We start from the raw sequence: 21,417 nt of genomic DNA, 5'->3' as shown, positions 1-21,417 counted from the left end.
TTGAAAGAAAAAGTTTGGACACCTCTCTTGTAGAGATTTAAGTTTATTAAATTATACACACAGGAGCAATGCAAAACAGAGAACAGTATGCTTTATCTGCACTTAAATAGGCTGGAAAAGTTCACCATTTACTTTTATCTCCCAAAAATGGTTGGTAGAGCTTTTTTGGTTACAACAAATTCAATAAAAAGGTGCATGACAAACCACAAAAACAAGCCACTCCATATATTTTAAGCCGTGCTCAGGAATAATAATACAAAAAAAAAAAAAAATCCAGTAAGATGTCAATGTTGTTGTTGATTGTTTTAATTTTTATGTCATAAACATTCATGCTGTAGTATTATTTACAGCACAGTCACCTCGACACTGTTGACGGTACACCTGTCCCAATAGTTATTTTGTGGAGTACAGTAGAGCAGTATCACAGCTTATAAAGGTCAGGAGTATTGGTGCCAGTATTAGTGCCACACTGACAAGAGACAGTAGACAAAATAGAAGTCATATTAAGTCATAATTCTATGAGAACAAGATGATATCACAAACAACAGGTCAAATTTGAAAGAAAAGTCAGTTTTAACTTTTAATAGTGTAGTCATAAATTATAGCGCCTTTCAATAGAAAGTGAAATCACCATGAGACACTAAAATACCTATTATCTTTTTTTTGGGGGGGGGGGGCAATTATGATTTTATTCTTAAAAAAATCTTGTCAAATCAACTTTTATCTTGCAAATTTGTAACTTTTAGTTAATAATTGTATTTTATTCTTGTAATATTATGAGTTTTCCCTTAAATTGATGATTTCCCTGGCAAATCTATGACTTCATTGTTGGGGAAATACATACTATGTCTTGTAATATGACTTTATTCTTGTAAATTATGAAGAGATGTCATTTTTAAAACAATAACATTGCAATAAGGAGAGTTGAATATTAGCGAATAGTCAGAGTATTACAATAAAGTCATAATACTGATAAGTTATATAGTGCCTTTCAGAAATGGGTGAAATCTCCTCTGAAACCTTTGTAAAATTATGAGCTCTTGAATTTTGTAACTTAATTCTCCCAAAACTATAAGTTGTCTCATAAATTTATGACATAATTCTTGTAAAGTTACATGATTTTTTGTGTGTAATATGGCAACTTTCACCCTTACAAATTTCGTTTTTTTTTCTTTAAGTATGACTTCAGTCTAATTTTATTTCAAGGGATTTTATGACTATTTTCTGAAAATATTTTCCTTGTAGCATTATAAAACTTAAATATTTTCCTTGTAGCATTATGACTTAATTATTCCAACAAAATTATAAATTTATTCTCAAATTATTAGCATGTCTTTTACTACGTCCCTAATACTCCTTCGTCCAAATCACTAAATAACGGAACACAATCCATTTTCGAGTACCGTTTAGAGTCCTGGATGACATGTGCTTCTTCATATGAATGTGGACGGAACATCAATCATCAGAGCAAGTGAGGTAGTCAAAAAATAATAACAAAACCGCCTTCCACAATGAAAAGACAAGACAAATCCTTATGCCAAAAAGTGGTCCACCAAAAAGTAGTGCATCAAAGAGAAGAAAAAAATGATGGGGTTGTGGCAGGAGACGAATATATCCAACTCGATTTAAAGAACTTGCTTGCACTATCTCAAATTGTTTGATTAGAAATGCACACATAAGACTGTTCTTATTACAAGCATGACATCCGGAAGCTTTTAAATGTACTTAAATTAAGTACCCCCAAAAAAGTTTAGATTTTCAGATGAGTGCAAGGAGGGCTTCAGGAGAAGAGCTTCTTTTGCTTGAAGTAAGCATCAAAGCGGACCTGGGCGTAGTCCTGGTAAATGATCATATCATGGATTACAATGAGACAAGTATGTACCCTACGTAAAATCAGCAATATATTGATTCATGAGTTTAATCTGATCCAAAAACAATGAGATATGAGCGCTAGATGGTGTCAGCAAGCAGCATTTTGGCAGGTAGTAAAAAAAATTCCTCAGAAGAGGTCAAATGCTTTTAAGTTGTCTATCGCCACTCCAAAGTAAAGTTTATTTTAAAACTAGGCACATGACAAAGACATTTTACAATGTGTATTTAATCAAACCACATTACTTTGCTTTATAAAAGTCTGCAAGCAAAACGGAATAGGAAACGACATAGATTGGCTAATGCCATTAGCATCAATATTGCGGTAGTTATTTAGTTTGAACACAAATAATAGCAGCACATGCGGCTGGAAAATATAACTACACTCACAGGTTTACTCTTTACGCTCTGCAAAAACCCCCGACTAATATTACTGCAGCCTGATTGCAAAAATCTTCCCGCGTATCATCATCAAATCTTCGTAGAATGTCTGTATGCGCTATCCGGCCCCTGGCATGAATCCTGATGCACAAACTGTTTAACTCTTCATATTCTACTTAATTAAGTTACTTAATTCACAACCACAACCACTACTATCAAAACAACAAAGGGTTCTCCTCCTTACCATGTAGCCAAACTCAATCTTGGAGAGCTTCGCTTGGATAATGGACCAAAGGCCCCACAGGAAATGTGACGCTAACGCATACCTGCACAAGAGCAATGACAAAGCTGTCATAATTGTGTTATACATTTTTTTTTTTTTTTATTGTCAACATGTTGGACAGGCCAGTTTACCTGTTGGCTTCAATGATCATCGCTTCCTCCATCTGCGTCTGGTCCACAATTTGATCACCGCATTCTCTCTGCTCCGACAGATAACTTCGGATGAAATGAAGCTAAGGAGAGAGAGAGAAAAAAAAATGTTAAATATATCTAAATGACCACAAACATACCGTAAATATATATAGCTATTTTTGTTATGTTTTTTGTGGCTTTTTGTCATAAAAAAACCCATATGACTTCAAATTTATTCATTCTTGTAAAATGATTCATTCTTTCTATTCTCAAATTGTTTTTTCTTCTTGAAGAATTGCCACCTTTTTTCTTGAAAAAATAAGACTATGGTGTCATATTATCACTTACGTAAAGTTTCTTAAAATAATTAGGCTTTTATCTTGCAATATTACGACTTTCCCCATCAACTTGATCGAAATATTTATTTTAACTCGCTTATTATGACCTTTTGTGATTTTTTTCCCTTGTAGTATTACAACCTTTCTTGTAAATTTGCAAGCATTTTTAAAAATTATGACTTTCCCTCGATGTAATTCTCTTAAAATCATATTTTTTTCCTGCATATTTACAACTTATAGATTACATATTTTATTTCATCCCCCCACCATACAGTACTTATCTTTATTCTATATTGTTTTGTGTTTAGGTTTAGCTTTGTTTCACTCACTTTTCACATTACTTTCAGTAACATATTAAATCTTAACTCAAAATTTCACTAGAGGGCACTGTGAAACAAAAATACATTTTATAAAGCATATATTGTTACTTTCATCGTTCTATCGTTTAATATGTATCAAAAATGTTGCATTTACAAAGATAATGATACTTAGTTCATGAATACTTACTAAATGTGAATAATCCAGTCCAATGTAATTTGAATGTGTTCAAGTTGCAATAAATGATGAAAACGTGTACCAACCTGTTGCTCTCTGCTTGGGTAATCCTCCGGCGTGGCTTTGTAGAAGGGCCACTGGTTGTAGGTGTAGTCATACATCCACTCGCAGAAATGGTTCCCGAAATCAAAACCCCTAAATTATAAATTTTTTAAACGCATTCAAATGGCACAGATTTATTTATATAAAGCTACATTTCAAACACGACTTCACCTGTAGTTGTAGCTGCTGTACTCAAAGTCGATGAGCATCAGTCGGTCTGTTGAGCTTTGGTCCGCTTTGTGCAGTATCAGAATATTACCTGCAGAGGTGGCAAAAGTAGTCTGAATGTATACATAAGTAGAAGTACATTTGGACACAAAACAAAAAAGCAAATGAGCCTCTTTTTTTTTTTTGACAAAGTAAGGAATGGACGAAGTGTTCAAACTTCGTGACTTCTCAGATACATACATGACCATCCTGCCCACTAATGACTGTGAACATTTATGAGCAAACTGTTAGTGGTCTGCAGATCCCATTATTGGAGAGAGCTTTTCGTGCTTGTGTGTGTGTGTTTTTTTTTTACCTTCTTGGACATCATTGTGGCAGAAGACCACAGGCGATGGTGTTGCTGCCAGTAAGTCACTGTGTGAAACAAGAGCAAGAGACATTTGACCCTACTAAACAGCTAAGAACAACACATGACATTCAGTTAAGTCCAAAAGATTTGCACACTCAACAAATTTGACATTTAAGTGTTTTTTAGAAGCATAAACGACAAGAGTATCAGAAACGGAACACCAAATCATTGCTCCCTTGTGGGATGAACACCGTTTTCTGAAGATGACTTTCCTATACAATAAACAATTGAAAGTATATTGGTGGCTGGCGTGGATAATATTGTAAATAATAACTTAAATATTAATAATAATAACAACAAGAATAATAAAGAAATAGCATTTTGCCACTTTCTTGAGATTTTCCACTTCATCATAAAAAGTTCACTTTAACAAAAAATTTAGCTATTATACTGTCACCTGTACATAAATTACATTATGAAATATAACAGCTCCCAGAATGGGTGGAGATTGACAGTTTTTCAATAATATACTCCCCCCTATTCAGTTTTTTTAGAGAATAGTCATACCAAATACGAACTTGTTCCGTGACATAACTTTTTCCATTCAGGGCAACACACATGGTAGTTACCCGTTTGTTTATTTGTCGTGGATATGAGGATAATTGGAAAATAAATGTCTCCCCTGGATTGAAAAGTAAGCAACCACTGCACTATGGTGTGTGCGGTCTTGTTTTTGTTACATATTGGGGCCAATATATCGGGATTTCACAGAGTTGTGGGGCCCGCCCCCGTCCTTGTGGGGCCATTTTGCTGGGCCCCACAAGTTTAGACCTCTTTTTGAGGGTCAAGACTTGATTTTAGAGTTTGGGTTTGAATTGGGTTATGGTTGAGGTTAGGGTAAGGAATGAGGGTAGGCAATCATTTTTGATGGTTGGGGTTAGGGGGAGGGGCTAGGACATTGGGTTAGGTTAGGGTTATTATGTCAATGAGATGGCCCCACAAAAATAGTAAAACAAACTTGTGTGCGCGTGTGTGTCCATAACAAGATTCCTAGTTGATGTGGGAACACTTTATCATCATAAAATGCAGCACAATCTGCATCTTAGCGTTTGGTAAGGGAGATAGACACGTGCGGAATGCCAACTGGCCGCGTAGACAATTGAGAGGAGAAGGCACTGGGATAAAGGTCAGCCGCTTTCCCAATGAAGGCAAAAATCAAGAAAGCTTTTTCTAAAGCTTTAAAGCCCATGTCTCACAGAACAGCGCAAGCTTGCAAGGGTATGCACATTTAGCGAGTGTTGCTATTTCATCAGGTTTCGTTCAAGACTGCAAAACGTTGTAAAGATGTTTGGTAGCCCCTTGCAAGACATTTTTATGCTCTCAAAGAACTTTTAAACGTTCAAAACGTGATGGTGACAAGAAAAGTTGCTGTCTTTGCAATGTTTTGCAGTTTTGAATGAAACCTGACAAAATAGCAACACTCGCTATGTGTAAGCCTGAGATACACCACACTAAGGAAAATAAATCATGTAATAATAATGTTTTGTTTTCTCCCTTATCTGCATTAGATAAAACGATTTTATGAGCACTGTATAAAGAGCCATAAAACACTGACATTGCACATATTGTTATGGTTTAATGAGCCCGTGTGTACTTTGCATCATCTCAGACCAGCTGCCCACTTTTAAATCAATTAGAGACAATATAATGACTTAAATTATTCACTTGATTAAAAAATATGTATGCCCCTTTTATGTTTTAATTATTAGGTATTAACTATGAAGGAACAGCATATGACTCAAAGTTCTACGTGTCATTGAGAGACAGTCAAGTCCACTCACCGAAGGTTCTTGAGCTCCGTTGGCAGATTGAACTTCATCAGCTTCTTGTACTTCTTCACATGAGCATCGCGCGTGAAATTCAGCGTCAACACTTGATCCATGTATCTTAACAGATGCAGTCAACAACATGTCACATCATTAAACAAGCGCGAGTGACGTGAGGAGAGAACTAGTTTTACTACTTACCTGTCAATGGTCCCAAACAGCCAGGTGGGCTTTTTGTTAAAGGGCATAACCATTTTGTGAAAACGTGCCAACTTTGTGGCGGTCTCAGCGGAGATGTCGGCGTTTGACAGCTGATCTGTGCGCATGCGGGTGTTCTGCCATTTTCAAATCAGACAAACAAAAACGTCAATATGAATAGCCAGAATGTTTTTTTTTGATTTTTTATGGTGTGCAAAATAGCAGATAAAAACACAGACGTGCACACATCGACGCGACTCGTCAGATACATGGAGAACGAAGCCGGTGGACAGAACTCCGTCGGATAAACAAATAATATATATTGTCGGAAACGGATTACGCCACATAAGCACACTGGAACAATTCAGAAGCACTTTATGCTATGTTCACACCAAAATAGGGGGAAGCGTTCTGCTGTCGTGCCAAAAGTATTTACCCCCGTACAAAAATTGCATCCCCTGCCGTGGGACATTATAACTTTTACCACAGAAAAGTGGAGATTCTTCGAAAAGGTTCATTGCAAACAGATATTTAAACTTCAAACATCTGGAACAAAACAGAAAAACAGTAACATTCAGTCGTCTGAGCTTTTTCTATGTATATCTGACATTTCTTACTGCGTGTGTGGTCATTGAATGCAGCGCGAGTGCTTGCTTTTCTTTTTCTTCTCCGCTACAAATATTTTTTTCTTGTTCCAAAACAAAGCCCACGCGTGTTTATGTATTTATTGAAAAACATGCGTTGTACCCGCAGGAGAGGATTTTTTTTTTACGGGGGTATTAAGTGGCTGCCCGTGTTGTTGCACGCAGGTGACAACAGACAGGACGCTGTGTGTGACGTAGTCCATCCCCGAAGCCGATGTGGCACATATTTCAGGCCGCGAGGCAAAATGCGAAGAAAGTTCAAAATTTTCAACTTTGGCGAATATGCGAATTTTCGCAGCACCAAACACGTCATCCGCGCCGGCCCACGTGATAGGCAATCGAGCCGCCTCACGGTCCCCGTGCTTTTGGTGACTTGTATGCAAATCTGACGTTAGTAGATTTTTTCTTCTTCTTGGGTGCCTGCCTGGCAGGTTATTTAACATGGGGTTTTGACAGTTGCCATCATATTTTCGGACCGGTCCCAAATTTTTTACCAGAACGCAGTTCCGAACCGTTCCAGCCCACTTTCACCCCTGCATTCCATACTATCAAATCTGTGACTGTGTGTAGCCTTTTTTTTTTTTTACATTTAAAATATAAATTGTCACGTAACAAATTTAGGTTGTACGTAAATGTAGGTCAGCGTGTCATACTGGAAGATACTGCTCCAAGCGCCCCTCTGGGAAGATGCCGTAAAGTTTGGGTCCCAAAGTGCGCTCGGCCAAAATGGCGAACATGACGCTCTCCGACACCAGCGAGTCCACGCCCTGGAGGATGGCACCGTAGATTCTGAGGAGCACCCGACGAGGCTCCTTCCCTACGCTGTGCACGTGGTCAGGCAGGCTGCACAGGTAAAGCAGATTACTCAGGCCGCCACTGGAAAAGAACAAGAAAACATAAAACATTACACGATAATCACTATCATCAGACTTGGCCTCATTTCCGCCAGTGTCCAAGGTTCAACTGTGTTTGCAACGGATTTCGTAAGATATAATAGTTGGAAATGAAATTTCCAACTATTATATCTATATATTTTATTACTTTTGCCCTAATCTTATTTGACCAGCTAAAGTGTTATACATCTATGAAATTAAATAATAAATAATTGTGTAAATGTTACTCCATTATCTGCACAGTAAATAAATGGTTTATGATGGTGCCAGCTTTGACTCTGGTAAGAATCGCTCCAAATAATATTGATTGAATGTGAAATGTTTTCAAAAACAAAAAATAAAAGTTTAACCAGCTTCACAGAACGGACTGTGGTCCAAATCGGTGTTTCGCAACCTTAATTTGAGCCATGGCATATTTGACATTTGATAAACATCTTGCAGTATATCAACAAACAAAAATGGAACAAAAAGTGGATACACAGGTCACCGAGCATAAGGGTGAATTACATTTTACAAGCTATTTGCTGTTTTCAGCGCACATTTGTTGTCTTTCTAGAACCTCCTAAAATGTCACCAAAGCCCGGGAGGGTAGGAAAGTAGTACAACTGTGGTCATGGAAGAAGCGTTTTAAATGACGCTATAGATCTCAACTGAGGGACTAAAATCTTACTCTGGGTATTCTGTAAGCCATTTATTTTTATGGTTCATTGTTGTAAAATGATCTTGAAACGGGATTAAACTGTTTTGGGATCGCAGTTTGTGGCATAATTTACAGTTAAAACAATTAACAGAAGCAATTGGGGTGGTTTCACTTATCGTACTTGCAATTTTTCACTGCAAGGCTCGGTACCCCTCGCAGGCAAGTAGTAGAGGTTCACTATATAGTTCTGGTGACATTTTTGTTTGGTGGCGTGCCATGAAACTTTTCAAACTCTACAGGAGTAGAGGCAGCATAATAAATGTAGAAGTAGAAAAAGAGAAGCCCCCCAAATAACCTGCAGTCTATCTTTTCAACACATTAGAGAAAATACTATATATATTAGGGATGTGAATTGCCTAGTACCTGGCGATTCACATCGTATCACGATTCATAGGTCACGATTCGATCCTGATTAATCCCGATACAAATCTATAAATTTATTATTGCGAGTGTATTTATTTGTTTACTCAAATTTAGAACATACGAATCAGTAGGGGTGTTAGAAAAAATTGATTCGGCAATATATCGCGATATTACAGCGCGCAATTCTCGAATCGATTCAATATGCGGCCGAATCAATTTTTAAACATCATTTTTTTACGGGAATATTCAACAAAACGTCTTACTGAGGGTTAGGATTTACACATTAAGCATGGAAGAATGTTATATTAATGGAACATTAAGCCTTAATATTTTATTTCAGTGCTGTTCAAACAGGAAACAGACAACCTGAATTTTCAGATAAATAAATACATTTTCATACAAATCTTACAGTGTACATGTACAAGTTTACTGATTAGTATTTCCTAATTTTGAGTTAATTTTTTTTTGCAATAATCAATTTATAGATTCGTATCGGGATTAATCGGTATCGAATCGAATCGCCAGGTACTAGGCAATTCACACCCCTACTAATCAGTAAACTTGTACACTGTAAGATTTGTATGAAAATGTATTTATTTATCTGAAAATTCTGGCTTATAACTGAGCCACTGCGTTTAACAAACAGGTTGCAGTCTGTTTCATGTTTGATCAGCACTGAAATAAAATATTAAGGCTTAAATGTTCCATTGATATAACATTCTTCCATGCTTAATGTGTGAATCCTAACCCTAAGTAAGACGTTTTGTTGAATATTCCCATGAAATATTGATGTTTTAAAATCGATTCATATCGAGAATTGTGCGCTGTAATATCGCAATATATTGCCGAATCGATCACCCCTACTATATATGCCTGTGAATTGCGTGCTGGTTGTATTTGTTGCTGCTCCGTGTGTGTGTTAAACACACAGCTGTTTGAAGGTTTGGAATTGGAATTATTAAATTCAGGTTCAGATAACTTTATTCTATATAAAATTGATCTACAATCAGTCCAATAAAAGATAAGTGAATAAGCAGCATACACCAAGACACACATCAACAATGGGACCCTAAATGATAAGAACAAGACAAAATAAGAACCAAAAAATAATAATTACCATACCACCGCTGCAAATTTACGCTAGCCCGTCTTTGGCTTTGTGAATATGTTAGCATTGAGCGAGTGGACTTTCGTTATAATATATTATGTTTGAACATTTTGAGGGTTTATATATAAACACAATTTAACTCTTGAAAAAGGAAGATGTCCAACGCACAGTTAAAATTTGAGACACAATTTATTGACTTACACTAACAATGCGTTTTGCCTAGGCTGTTCCTGATGAAGTCCTAGGTTGTTGGTGCAAGTGAATAAATTTTGTCTCCCTTTTTAACTGTGTGCGGTGAACCTCGTCCCTTTTCCTGAATTTTTGTTTCCTGGCACCACAAGCACCAGTGGATACTTTTTCTGTGCGGGGCTAATTCCTCTCCACAATTTAACTTAGATTAAATAAACTTCAACAGCAAGCATGCACCCTTTACTTGGGTGACCTGTGAGCAAGACATATTAGCAGCAATGCACAGGCCGTGCCTAGTCTGCCAGAAATAATAATAATAACAATAAGAAGAAGACATGTTATACGAAGTGATGTTACACGAAAAGGGGCTGAGAACAGCCATTCTAATATATTTTTTTGTGTTTGAATAAGTTCAAGTGTGTTTAAGTTAGTTTTTAGAGTGTGGGAGGTTCAAACCTACTTTTTAAAAATTCATAAAATAAATAAATAAATAAGTTATCTAGATTTTCACCTGTCACGGGTGGGTGTGCACTGTATCTTCTCCACCATAAACCGGGGTTCCCGGTACGTAAAGGACAACATAATGTGTCCCGAATACATGGCACAAAGTGAGGGAAAATGATTCGGTAGTAACCTGACGATGCTGATTTGAAAGTCCATTATTTGGATGGTCTTCCACGCTCCAGACAAGAAATCTCGGCACCACGCGTACGCCCTCTCCTTCGTGCCCCGGTCTACTTCCTCGGTCCTGCCGCCCTTGAAGGACTCCGCCTCGGAGTCGTCATCGCCGTTGGCCCCCAAAAGTGGACTCGGGGTTCTCGATGTCCTCTCGTGGGCGAGAATGAGCAACTCGTAGCTGGTCGGCTTCTTTTCGTCCACTGGGACCGAGTCGCCGCTTATGTTGCCGCCTGCCTGCATCGTGAGTTTCTGGGCTAAGACTCGAGGAGAACCGAGGCGAACTAGAGGTCGGAGAGAGCGACGAAAGGTTACTGGAGACGGACGGAACTCGCCGGCAATGCCCACTATCCGGAAGAGGACCAAAGCATATCTAGATAATCGCATGCGGTCAATGTTTAATCGTAGTCGTCATCCCGACAACAGCCGCAACGCCTCCTTTTGCTAGCACATTTGGGGACCACGTGACAGTGTCTGTCAGTGTTTACAACCGTCCAATTGCAGTTCACTTCCGGGTTGCAAGGCAAGCTAGTTGGTTGTGCCGGGTGGCGCTGTGTCTACGTCACTAACGGTACTCTCGAGACTTGCGGTAAATGCAACTGAAAGTCAAGTCACCCATGACTGTCTGTATTGTAGATAAACGTAGAAAGTCATGGGTGACTTTACTTTCTGTTGTGTTATTCGACTGCTGTGCTCGTCATGGATTGTCCATAACAAACATCATGTTCAAACATAGGAGTGTCCATATGTGTACTTGGCACCAGGACACCCTAAGCCGCAGTTCGATGATCGACTTTGCAGTCGTGTCATCGGATTTGCGGCCGCATGTTTTGGACCAGGGTTGTCAAACATGCGCCCCGCGGGCTAGATTAGGCCAGCAGAGGAGGTTTAAACCGGCCCGCGAGATCTTGTAAAGTAAAAAAGAAAAGAAAAGAAAATGAGTAGACCAATTAATCAGACAGCCAACATAAAGACGTACACAGAGTTGACCTGAATGTCATTATTTTACACACAAACTAGTTATGGTTTATTGAAAAAAATAAAAACATAAGACCAAAATAAATCGAACATAAACATGCTATTACGACACACATTCAGCTACTGGTAAAACAAACACAAATGACAAACCTACTGCCAAGATTCTTTCTCACTTGGAAGCAGTTTCCCATTATCATCTCTTCAATTGACACTTCTGAACGTTCAAATATTTTACATTAGTTAAAGAGACAAAACTTTGTCACCTGCATTTTGTGCGATTGAACCAGCTTCGTTGGTGATGGACAACCGAGTCAAGGCTGACACCTCTGGGTCATCAGGCAAAAGCAGTGAAGAGTTTCTGGAGGCGGCCATACCTGATTTTTATTTTTAATAATCAACAGGTATTGCATTAAAAATAAATCTAAAATCCAGTTTCGCTGCTTTGTCGAAATATGTTTCCTTGTAGCTTAGCTGAGTGACAAGTGACAAGTTTAATATATATTAGCGTGACTAACACAACCATCAGTGACAGGTGTTTTTATGGGTGTGTTTTGACATACATTCTCTGCCTGAACCTTTTGTTTTCGATACACAACTAAAAAATCTTACCATGAAATTGACCTGAACGTGATCCACAACTTTGAAATAATTGTACAATTACACCGTGTTGTGTACAACACACAACTTCTTTGTGGCTGACTCGTGTTGCCTTGTTGCACTCAAATACAAAACAAATGGTCACACATTAATGTATATCAATAATCATTTAAAATTCATTTTAGGGGCCTCTGGTATTTTTACAGGTACATTAAAGCAGTACACAATGATGGGCCCTCAAAATGTCCATTGCTATAACTGGTGTTGGGGACTCATTTACAGTATTTCGTTTTGCTTTGTACAATTGTCAAAATCTTCATCAAACTTTGATGACGCCCATATTTGGTGGCCTAGGTAAAAGAGCTTGGCAAGATAACATTACCATCTGTCTAGTACAACTGCTTCTGATTGGGGAATATTTGGGCAACAATTTGCCCCAAAATAGCTGGTTCAAACCAAAATGGCTGACTTACTGCTCGTTTTCAGGTGTGGTGTCCTTGAGAATTTTTCGTGCATCCTCTTCTGATACACATATCCACCAAATTTCATGTCATAAATGGAGGAAGAGTTGTGGGCACATTTTTATTACCTTTCAAAAAGGCCGCTACTGAGTGAGTTTTGGGGGTATGTGTTGGAGAGCCCTAAAATACATATATTTACACCAGGTACACACACATGCACCAATTTGAGATTTTCCAGACACAATGAAAAGGCGATTAATTCATTGGAAGAACAATAAACCAGGGCCTTAACTCATTCACTGCCATTGACGGCTATAGGCGTAAAAAAATCCTTCTATTTCTTTTAGTTTAACATTTTTGTCCCACTTTTGTTAACAAGAGAATGAAAACCTAGAATTATTTTTATTTTACATTTAAAACAGATATAACATTTGTGATTAATCATGCGTTAACTTGTGAAGTCATGCGATTAATTACGATAAAAAAATTTAATCGCCTGAAGCCCCCAATTTTTTAAATTTTCTTTTCTTTTTAAAAATCGCATCAGGCGATAATAATAATTTTTTTTAATCAATTGCATGACTTCAATAGTTAACTCACAAATTTTACATCTGTTCTAAATGTACAAAAAAATGTTTTCTAGATTTTCACTCTCGTTAACAAAAGTGGAAAAAAAATGTAAACTAATAAAAATAGTCTATAGCCATCAATAGCAGTGAATGAGTTAATAATTACCCACTCTCATCCATTCTTAAAAAAAGACATATAATATCCAATTGTAACCCAAAGTTACATTCATTCTTTTAAAAAAAAAAAGGGAAAAAAAGACATTGTTCAGTGACACGCTCCATAGTGAAATGGCTACTGTGAAGTTACTTTGGTGTCACAACCCCCTCCAACTGAGCCTAAATGGGACAAAATGACAAAGGCAAAACAGGTTAATACTGTTTGATTTCGCACCATCGATATGAACCCCACTGAAATGCGTCATCACCTTAAGCTGCTGATTCGTTCTCTTGAGGAACTGAATCTGCTCCGTGTACTTCTTTTCCTGAACTTCGTGTTTTTCTTCTTCGGTCTTTTCGATGGCATCGCATTTGGCCTTTTCATCACGAAACTCTTTCTGAAGCTCCTCTTTCTGATGCTCCAGCGTGGCAATCTATGAAGGACAATAGTCAACATGAAAACGATGATGACGCCCACCTTTTGGCAAGTGCACAATGGCGCGAAGTCTTAAAAAAGTACACGGACTGAGCATTGACTGAAGCAGTGAAGCACGTTTATGTCCGTCAATTGGAGTGAATGGAGACAGTCCCTCTCATTCAGTGTACTTGTATTTTTGCGAGGCTTTGCGTCATAAAAGCACTGTGGAAGCACTCGGCGAAAGGTGGGCTACGTCATAGGGGGATCAATTGAAAAATGCTGCTGAGATTTTATTCATCTTGCATCAGAAAACTGTTTTAGTCAACCACAACAAGTGCAAGGTGTTTATTGGGTGTAAGGGCTTTCATCTTAACAATGCCATTTCTGTTTGATGAAATTCCATGCCATAATTTAAACATTTTAAAAATATATATATTTTATGTCCTTTTATCACGTTAGTAAAAATAATTTGGTTTGGAAACAGCCAGAAGGCCCTTTTCAAGCTATTTTCATTTGTCAGAAATGCCTGTGGTTCCGAACGGGCCTTTTTCTCATTATTATTAAAACATATTCAATGTGTAAACAAACGTTGCTCCAATTGGGTCACTGTTCTCCTTGATTTTATATGTAAAACAGCCTCCTCCTCCTTCATGGTGATGCCCAGCGACGTTGCCCAATCAGTACTTTGAGATGGACTGACCAGCTTGAAGTCACAGTCTTCGACTAGTTCTTAGTTGTACTCTGATTTATCAAATCCACCAACATGCTCAACCAAAGTAAAGATAATAACCTGGAAGAAGAAATGGGCCTTACTTTTTTCTCCATGTCGACCTTGTCCTGCTCAGCTTGCAGAGCTTTCCTCATGCCAAAAACCACACTGCTCTCATAAAAGGTCTGGTAAGCAGCGACGGTCATCTGGATCTCATCTCGGACCCGCAACAGCAAGTGACCCCGCTCGGCGCAGTTAATGGTCACCTGCCTGATCAGCTCATCTGCACAGAGAGCAGCTGCAATTATGATGCAGCCCTTCGGTCAGATTGATACAATTCACAAACATTTACCTTCCATTTATCTATTTACAATAGTCTCCCATTTCTAAACAGCAAAGATCATTTTGAAAGTGAGTTTATATGTTTAAGTATTTACTGTACACCTTAACGTATTACATCTTGCGTAGCCTGGCCTCCATACCAAAGCACTGGGTATAAAGCTCTCTTCTGACAGGGCATATTCCCGTCTCTATGGCCCGTCTTTGCTGCAGCTTCCTGTCCAGGTGCTCCTCGAGGTTTACCACGTCTGCTCGCGTGCATGGCGCACTGGACACTTGCTGCACCCACAGCTGGTTTCCTTCTATCCATTCCCTGGCATGACAAGAGAGTGAAAGATAAATGAGTGTTGAATTAGTCGAGGGACATGATGTGGAAAGCAGGGGAGTACACAGCACCTGGGTGGAAAGATGAGGTTGAGTATGTCATCATTTTGCTGCCTCGGGGCTTCTGCTGCAGAAGATTTGGCTTTAGGAGGTGGGGGCACCGGGGAGTCGGCATGTGGTTGGTTGCTGACTTTAAAAGGACGGCCCCCCTGGAAATAAATAGCATTATATTATACTGCCTGATTGATTTGTATTTCATTGTGTGTTCTCTTGACTTTTTTATTGTCATGTTGAAAGTGAGGTTTTTAAATAACAATCATCCATTGTAACAGGTGCTCAGTGATTCTCAAAGTGAAGTACAAAAGCTCCCTAAAGTGGTATGCAAATGAATTACAAAATTCAATACAAATAAAATTTAAAACATTTGAAATAGCCTGTTTGTTTTTTTATCTAGTAGAATACATATTTTACTTTTCATTAGCAATATGACAGGTAACAGCCATCTTTGTGGACTTTTCTTAATATGTATATATTTTACTGCTGTTTATTGCTTGGCAGAACATACATGAGTCATCTGAAATGTGATTATTCATCAGGTGCCCCCCCCCCCCCCCCCTCCTCATTCTCAGTAAGAGCACGAATAAAGAGAGGGAAACTATTTTGGAGGCTATGCAGTTTTCCCCATTGTGTCAAGATTTCAAAACTTATATATAATTAACAACAGTTAAAAACAAGTTTTTACTTTCATACTCGTACATGTCTGAGTCTGTACTTAAAAATATATTTAAAAAAATTACACCTCTACTTATGCCCCCACTCCCTTAAAAAATTACAAGGATCTGAACTTCAACAGAAGTGCATAGTGCGAGTACTTTTCCCACCACTGATTTACTCAGTGTTGGCGTGAACAAATGTCGTCAGTCGTCACTCACCTTCGTACACTTTTTATCTGTGGTTTTACTGATTAAAATCGGGGTCTCATATTTCAGCAGAGTCTCGGGGGGTTCAAACATGTTGCCTTAAAAAAATAAAAAAATAAATAACACATCTACAGCGGAAATCCTAGACCCCTGGTTGGCTTCATGAATGCATACGTAACCGAAGACAAAACTGTCCAATCAGCTGTCTAATTTTGACACTTCGCCCGCGTTTGAATGCGTCACCCTTGTCATCAAATTCGAGGGTGTTTGAATTTTTTTTCTCTACGAGGGTGACATAATCCGACGTCATCACTAATCGTCTGAGACGCTAGACGTCATCCAACGCGACCAGCCAACATTTAATTGAATGCCAAAATATAATATCAATATTTGATATAGAACTTTGGAGAAAGGTCTGGAAATGAAGTCGTGAAAGGTGGCTAAGCATTTAGCAAGTCACTTTGTTTCTGTCATAGTATAGCATAACATACGTCATGTTAGCTAAAGTAGCTGATCTGTCCGATCGAGTCTGTTTATGCAGGTATGTGTGTAATATTTTAAACATTATTGATGCACACCAGACCAACATTGTCTGACAAATCTTTTAAATACATTCTCAGTGATCTAAGTGTATTTTTTTCATGTAATAATGATTTAGGGAGTTATGAATATGAGTCGTAAAAACGTTAAACATTTTTTTTTATTACAGTTCAACCTTTTCATAACGTTCTCAATCTTTATCCTATTTGAAACCGGTGGTATTATTGTAAGGTTGGCTAAACACAAACATAACATTGAATAAAGATGTTCATTTAAAAACAATGTTAATTGAAAAGTTAAATTACAGTATTTATATGCATGACAAAAAAAAAAGAAAGAATTAAGAGGTGAGAATGAAAAAAACACCATAATTTGTTGAAATACATACAATATCCTACATAATTATTGGCACCCCTGGTTAAGATATATAAAAGCCTTCAAATAAATTCTTCGTCTTCTTCTTTTTCTTTTTTTTAATGACAGAGTCATTCTCATACTGTAAACTGTAGAAATGGTTCACCAGACACAGAATCAAGCTCCTCCCATTACCTTCTCAGTGACCAAACCATAATCCCATTGAAAACATGTGGAGTGAGCTACAGATCAGAGTGCAGAAGAGAGAACCAAGGTTGCTGGATGATTTTGAAATTATGAAAAAAGAATGGTCAAAGATCCCTGTTTCTGTATTGTATTATCCCATTTTTTGAAGCAATAAAGGAGAAGATTAGTTGCTGTTTTGTTGGGAAAAAAAGGTGTTGTACAAATTATTAACATCAGGAGTGCTGATAATTATGGTGCATGTGTTTTAATGTAAAGGAATGATTTCTTAATGTCGGATGCACTTCCAATACAATATTTGAGCCATCATGCCAATTGAAGTACAAGGAACCAGGCCAGTAGCAGGTCTGTTGTGTGACTTGGTCAGTTCACATCACATTTGGCAGAATCACAGGAGGAACTAATTCAAGATTCTAACAGTGTTTGAAAGAATAATTTGCTCCTCTTTTGTTGTTTTAATGGTCGTTTGTTAAGAACATAATGCAAACACAGTAAAACATGGAATGCAGCGGTTCGATCGCTATTCAGGTTGTTCAATCAAACTGAATACACACCTATGTTGGTGGATGGATGACAAGTAATGTTGTACAATATGTCTTATTATTACTACTACAATCAATGCTAATTGGCACCATAAAAGTGGCAAAATGAAAAAACAGCAACATTTTATTTTAAACAGCTCAATGTAATAAAAATGTATTTATATTTGTTGTATGAAATGGCAACTCCTGTAATGTGTCTTACTGAAAAAACAACTAATGATGACATTTCTTCTACAGTGGTCTTGTGCCCTCCTGCAAAGTAAACTACGTTGGAAAGCTTTTGCAGTGCTAAAAAAAACCATGGAGGTATGGATTTTTTATTTTTTTTATTTTGTTAGGAAGTAATTGGTATAAAACACTTTTCAAAATAAGATTATAGCTTTTTTGTTGCATTAAATTGTGACGTTTTGATCCTTCGAGGGTGTCCCGATGAAACTTTAACATCTTATATGTACTGTAATTGGGAAATAAATGACATATGACTCATACAACACCTACAGCAACTTCAGTGTTTATTTCCACACCAACATTTCATTGTATTAATAGCATGTATTTCTTGTAAATCCCAGGTGATGAAATTCCACGCTTTTAGTTTGGATCAATAAACTGAATCTCCAAACTGCTAACCAAAGCGCTGTCAGAATCTGTGGTTGTTAGTTTGGTACTCCCAAGGTCCCTCTCTGTGCAGGAAAATAAGATGTAGGATGTCAACAGCAGTCATGAGGTCAAATAGAGAGAGAGAGAGAGAGAGACTGAGAGTGAGAGAGAGAGAGAGTGTATGACTACTTACTCCCTCTGTAGCAATGAGGCTCACAGTCGTTTCCTTGATGGGGCGTACACACTGTTGTCTCACAATGGATATACACCTAGGGAAACATAAAATAAGAAACTATTCATTCAATATTTAGACACATTTCTTTAAAACAGCGTATTGTGTAAGTTTCATGCACGTTTGTTTGGTCAGAGACTTGAGCGGTAGTTATGAAGTGAGGCTTCATTCAGATCTTGCCGTGTTAAAACTGCAAACTCGTAGATAGCATTGTTTAGAAAAAAACATATGGGTTATACTGCATACAGTATTTGGCATATACCTTTTGCATGAGAGGAGTGCCCTCTGGAACCGCTCCTCCCTTTCCAGCTCCTCCCTTGCCAGTATGGGATGTCGTGGTGGATACAAAAGTGAACATCTTGAAGAAAAAGCGACGATGGTGGCTAGGGAACTCAAGGAGCGACGAGGAGTCGACCTGTACCAGGGTCGTCTTGTAGCGGTCGTCTGCATATGGGCACCTGAGATTAAGGAAGTGGGATTAGATGTCCAGTTTTAAACACTTAAAAATGCTGATTAAAGGAGTGGCACTTACTCTTACCCATGAACCAGCAAGTCCCACTGAGGCATGCTGTGAGGGTAGGAATCACCAGTGGCCCAGCATCGCTTGAGGGTCAAGACCAGGTTGGGGTCAATCCTCCCCAAGATTTGGACCTCGACGTACACGGGCTCCCTGAGCTCCTTTGTGACCGGATAGTCACTATCGGCGTAGAAGTGGTCGAAGACCACTTCCTCTGTACAGACAGCGTTTATAGAATGGTGAATTCAAAGTGACTTCCGATGGCCAACATCACAAAGTTCTTTACCCACCGTTCAAATAACCCTTGACTGTGTGTCTGCCTCTGCCCAGTCTGAGCTCCACGTTCAAGGGCCCCAAAGCTGCGACTGGAAGGGGTACGGGAACCTGGTGCACCTGGATGGCAGTTGCTTCAACGGATGTGCCGGCGTATCTGCACTTAACGGCCAGCCTGAGAGGAACCACAACATTAGGTACACCGAGTCAAATTACATCCAATACAGCTTTTCAAAATGTTTATAAACAATAGGCAGTAGGTTACTTTATATGTTTAAATATGTGTCACCAGAAACTGTCATTTATATTTGAAATATAATCTCTAAACTTGAATAATTACATTGAAAAACAAAATTTTAATTCAAACATGGAATTTGTATTAATTTGAATCGTGAAAACCTAAATCTGAATTGTACTACAGTATTTGAATTAGAATTTGAAATTGAAGTCCAATATATATATATATATATATATATATATATATATTTTTTTTTTTTAATGTCCCCTCAAAAATAGCCAGTTCTCCCTGTAGATGATCTACAAATATAGTCCAATAATTGTCCCTTGACTAGTGCCCTGTGATTGCATAGGAAAAAGAGAATCACATACTCAAATCGGCTGTCCCTGGAAATCGCTCCATAGGGTCCAACAGAGGCTTCATAAGAGGCAGACATGGCGTTCTCGTAGATTACAGCACCAGGCTCCTCCTACAGGAAGCTTGAAGTATTACACTCTATTTTGCTGGAGTAGAGCGCACTTTTAAGTAGGACTGGTCTCACCGTGCTGACAGTGCCACACGCCGTGACGTAAAACTGGTAGATGGAAAAGGCCGACGTGCTGTCAACCGGGCCGCACCCGGGCTCATTGGAGATGAATGAAAGGGATTCCAAGTTGACACGGGGTAAGGTGGCGTCTCTGCTGATCACCAGTATCATCTGCCCATCCTTGGTACACTGGAGAGTCACTGAGCACAACACCAAATGAGAACATAGAAGAAGCAGAAGTAGAGACAACACATTTTGACGCAGAGATACATTCTAGATCAACCTGCAAAGATGAAAAGTTGCATTACATACGTGTGAGTTTCTGGGCGTGAGCTGTGGCTAACGGCAGCTCCTGCATGTGCGCGTTTATCGTGTTGCACTGTCCTCCCAGTGTTTAATAAGACTAATTGAATGTGGCTGTCCTTAGCCACATGCAAAATGCATTACAGTACCACTCATATATCAAGACACCATTGCAGTTGCCACAAGATACGGGAAAAGCATGTCCAAATATACGCTTTGTCTTAATCAACATGTCTCTGCTAACTTAATTAGCTTCCTCGACACCAAGATACCACCAGGTGGCGCCAAATCAATGCTTTTATTGTTTTGGCCTAAGCACAAAAACAACAAATAGCAAGGATGGTTTTCTCAATGAAATTTGTAAATGGGTACATTTTCGAATAACGAGCCACGGAAATACGGTTGTACACCAAATGGTAAAAACTCATATACAAAGCGATCACTTGAAAAATTTGCATTGGAGTGGGAGCAATGAAGCCAGATTTAGCGAGGGAACAGCAGTCCAAATAAAATAGATTTGACCTACCATGTTTGCCATAGTAGCACATATTGCCATCATAGCAGCAGTTGATTGTTTGACACTCAGAAGCCGAGATGTCGGGAAGGCCACACCGTATCTTTTGGTGTGCCCCCACCTCGCAAGATAGGTCTGTGTCCCTGGGCTTGGTGGTTTGCTGACGCCACTGGTTGGTGGACTTTTGAGCACCGGCTACACAACTCAGCAGCAGGCCGAGCGCGAGGAGACCGATCAACCTCATCGCCTTAATGTTGCAGTACACACACACGCTGGGTGATTTTATAAGGTGTGGGTCATGCTGACATGATAGTACATTGTGGTGGCACTCCCAGTGCCAGAACCAGCACTGGCCCTGTATATCGCTGGGTCAGAATTTGGTCAAACAAAAAAA

General features: G+C 38.6%; 3 protein-coding genes and 1 long non-coding RNA gene across 5 annotated transcripts; 1 reads left to right on the top strand and 3 right to left on the bottom strand.

Moving 5' to 3' along the window:
* Window positions 1-27: 27 nt before the first annotated feature.
* Window positions 28-11,182, bottom strand: chkb (choline kinase beta). Of its 2 annotated transcripts, none has more exons than XM_086074486.1 (10): window positions 10,549-11,182; window positions 7,438-7,660; window positions 6,144-6,277; window positions 5,958-6,062; window positions 4,123-4,181; window positions 3,771-3,858; window positions 3,584-3,692; window positions 2,665-2,765; window positions 2,495-2,576; window positions 28-1,837 (listed from the first exon to the last, which is right to left on the bottom strand). In XM_086074486.1, exons 1-10 carry the CDS (start codon window positions 11,097-11,099, stop codon window positions 1,781-1,783), a joined length of 1,509 nt encoding a protein of 502 aa, XP_085930612.1. In that variant the 5' UTR covers window positions 11,100-11,182; the 3' UTR covers window positions 28-1,780. The 2 variants fall into 2 exon arrangements, with proteins under 2 accessions (XP_085930612.1, XP_085930613.1); XM_086074487.1 differs by having other exon boundaries at window positions 10,672-11,182.
* Window positions 11,183-11,830: 648 nt separating this feature from the next.
* Window positions 11,831-16,467, bottom strand: LOC147175655 (axonemal dynein light intermediate polypeptide 1-like). Its single transcript, XM_086073842.1, has 6 exons — window positions 16,196-16,467; window positions 15,336-15,472; window positions 15,083-15,252; window positions 14,705-14,883; window positions 13,743-13,907; window positions 11,831-13,653 (listed from the first exon to the last, which is right to left on the bottom strand). Exons 1-6 carry the CDS (start codon window positions 16,274-16,276, stop codon window positions 13,621-13,623), a joined length of 765 nt encoding a protein of 254 aa, XP_085929968.1. The 5' UTR covers window positions 16,277-16,467; the 3' UTR covers window positions 11,831-13,620.
* On the top strand, window positions 16,449-19,801 carry LOC147175654 (uncharacterized). Its single transcript, XR_015094603.1, has 3 exons — window positions 16,449-16,724; window positions 18,061-18,129; window positions 19,500-19,801. It is a non-coding gene; the product is annotated as an uncharacterized LOC147175654 (long non-coding RNA).
* LOC147175653 (zona pellucida sperm-binding protein 4-like) lies at window positions 18,412-21,231 on the bottom strand. The gene is made up of 8 exons (XM_086073843.1): window positions 21,036-21,231; window positions 20,222-20,406; window positions 20,052-20,149; window positions 19,460-19,617; window positions 19,191-19,383; window positions 18,915-19,110; window positions 18,614-18,689; window positions 18,412-18,503 (listed from the first exon to the last, which is right to left on the bottom strand). The coding sequence occupies exons 1-8, from the start codon at window positions 21,055-21,057 to the stop codon at window positions 18,412-18,414; spliced, it is 1,020 nt and encodes a 339-aa protein (XP_085929969.1). The 5' UTR covers window positions 21,058-21,231.
* Window positions 21,232-21,417: the final 186 nt, after the last annotated feature.

The sequence above is a fragment of the Leptonotus elevatus genome, chromosome 4 (assembly GCF_054856555.1).
Source record: "Leptonotus elevatus isolate MCC_2025b chromosome 4, RoL_Lele_1.0, whole genome shotgun sequence".
In the NCBI taxonomy this organism is placed as follows: domain Eukaryota; kingdom Metazoa; phylum Chordata; class Actinopteri; order Syngnathiformes; family Syngnathidae; genus Leptonotus; species Leptonotus elevatus.
This window is presented reverse-complemented; position numbering and strand designations above follow the sequence as displayed.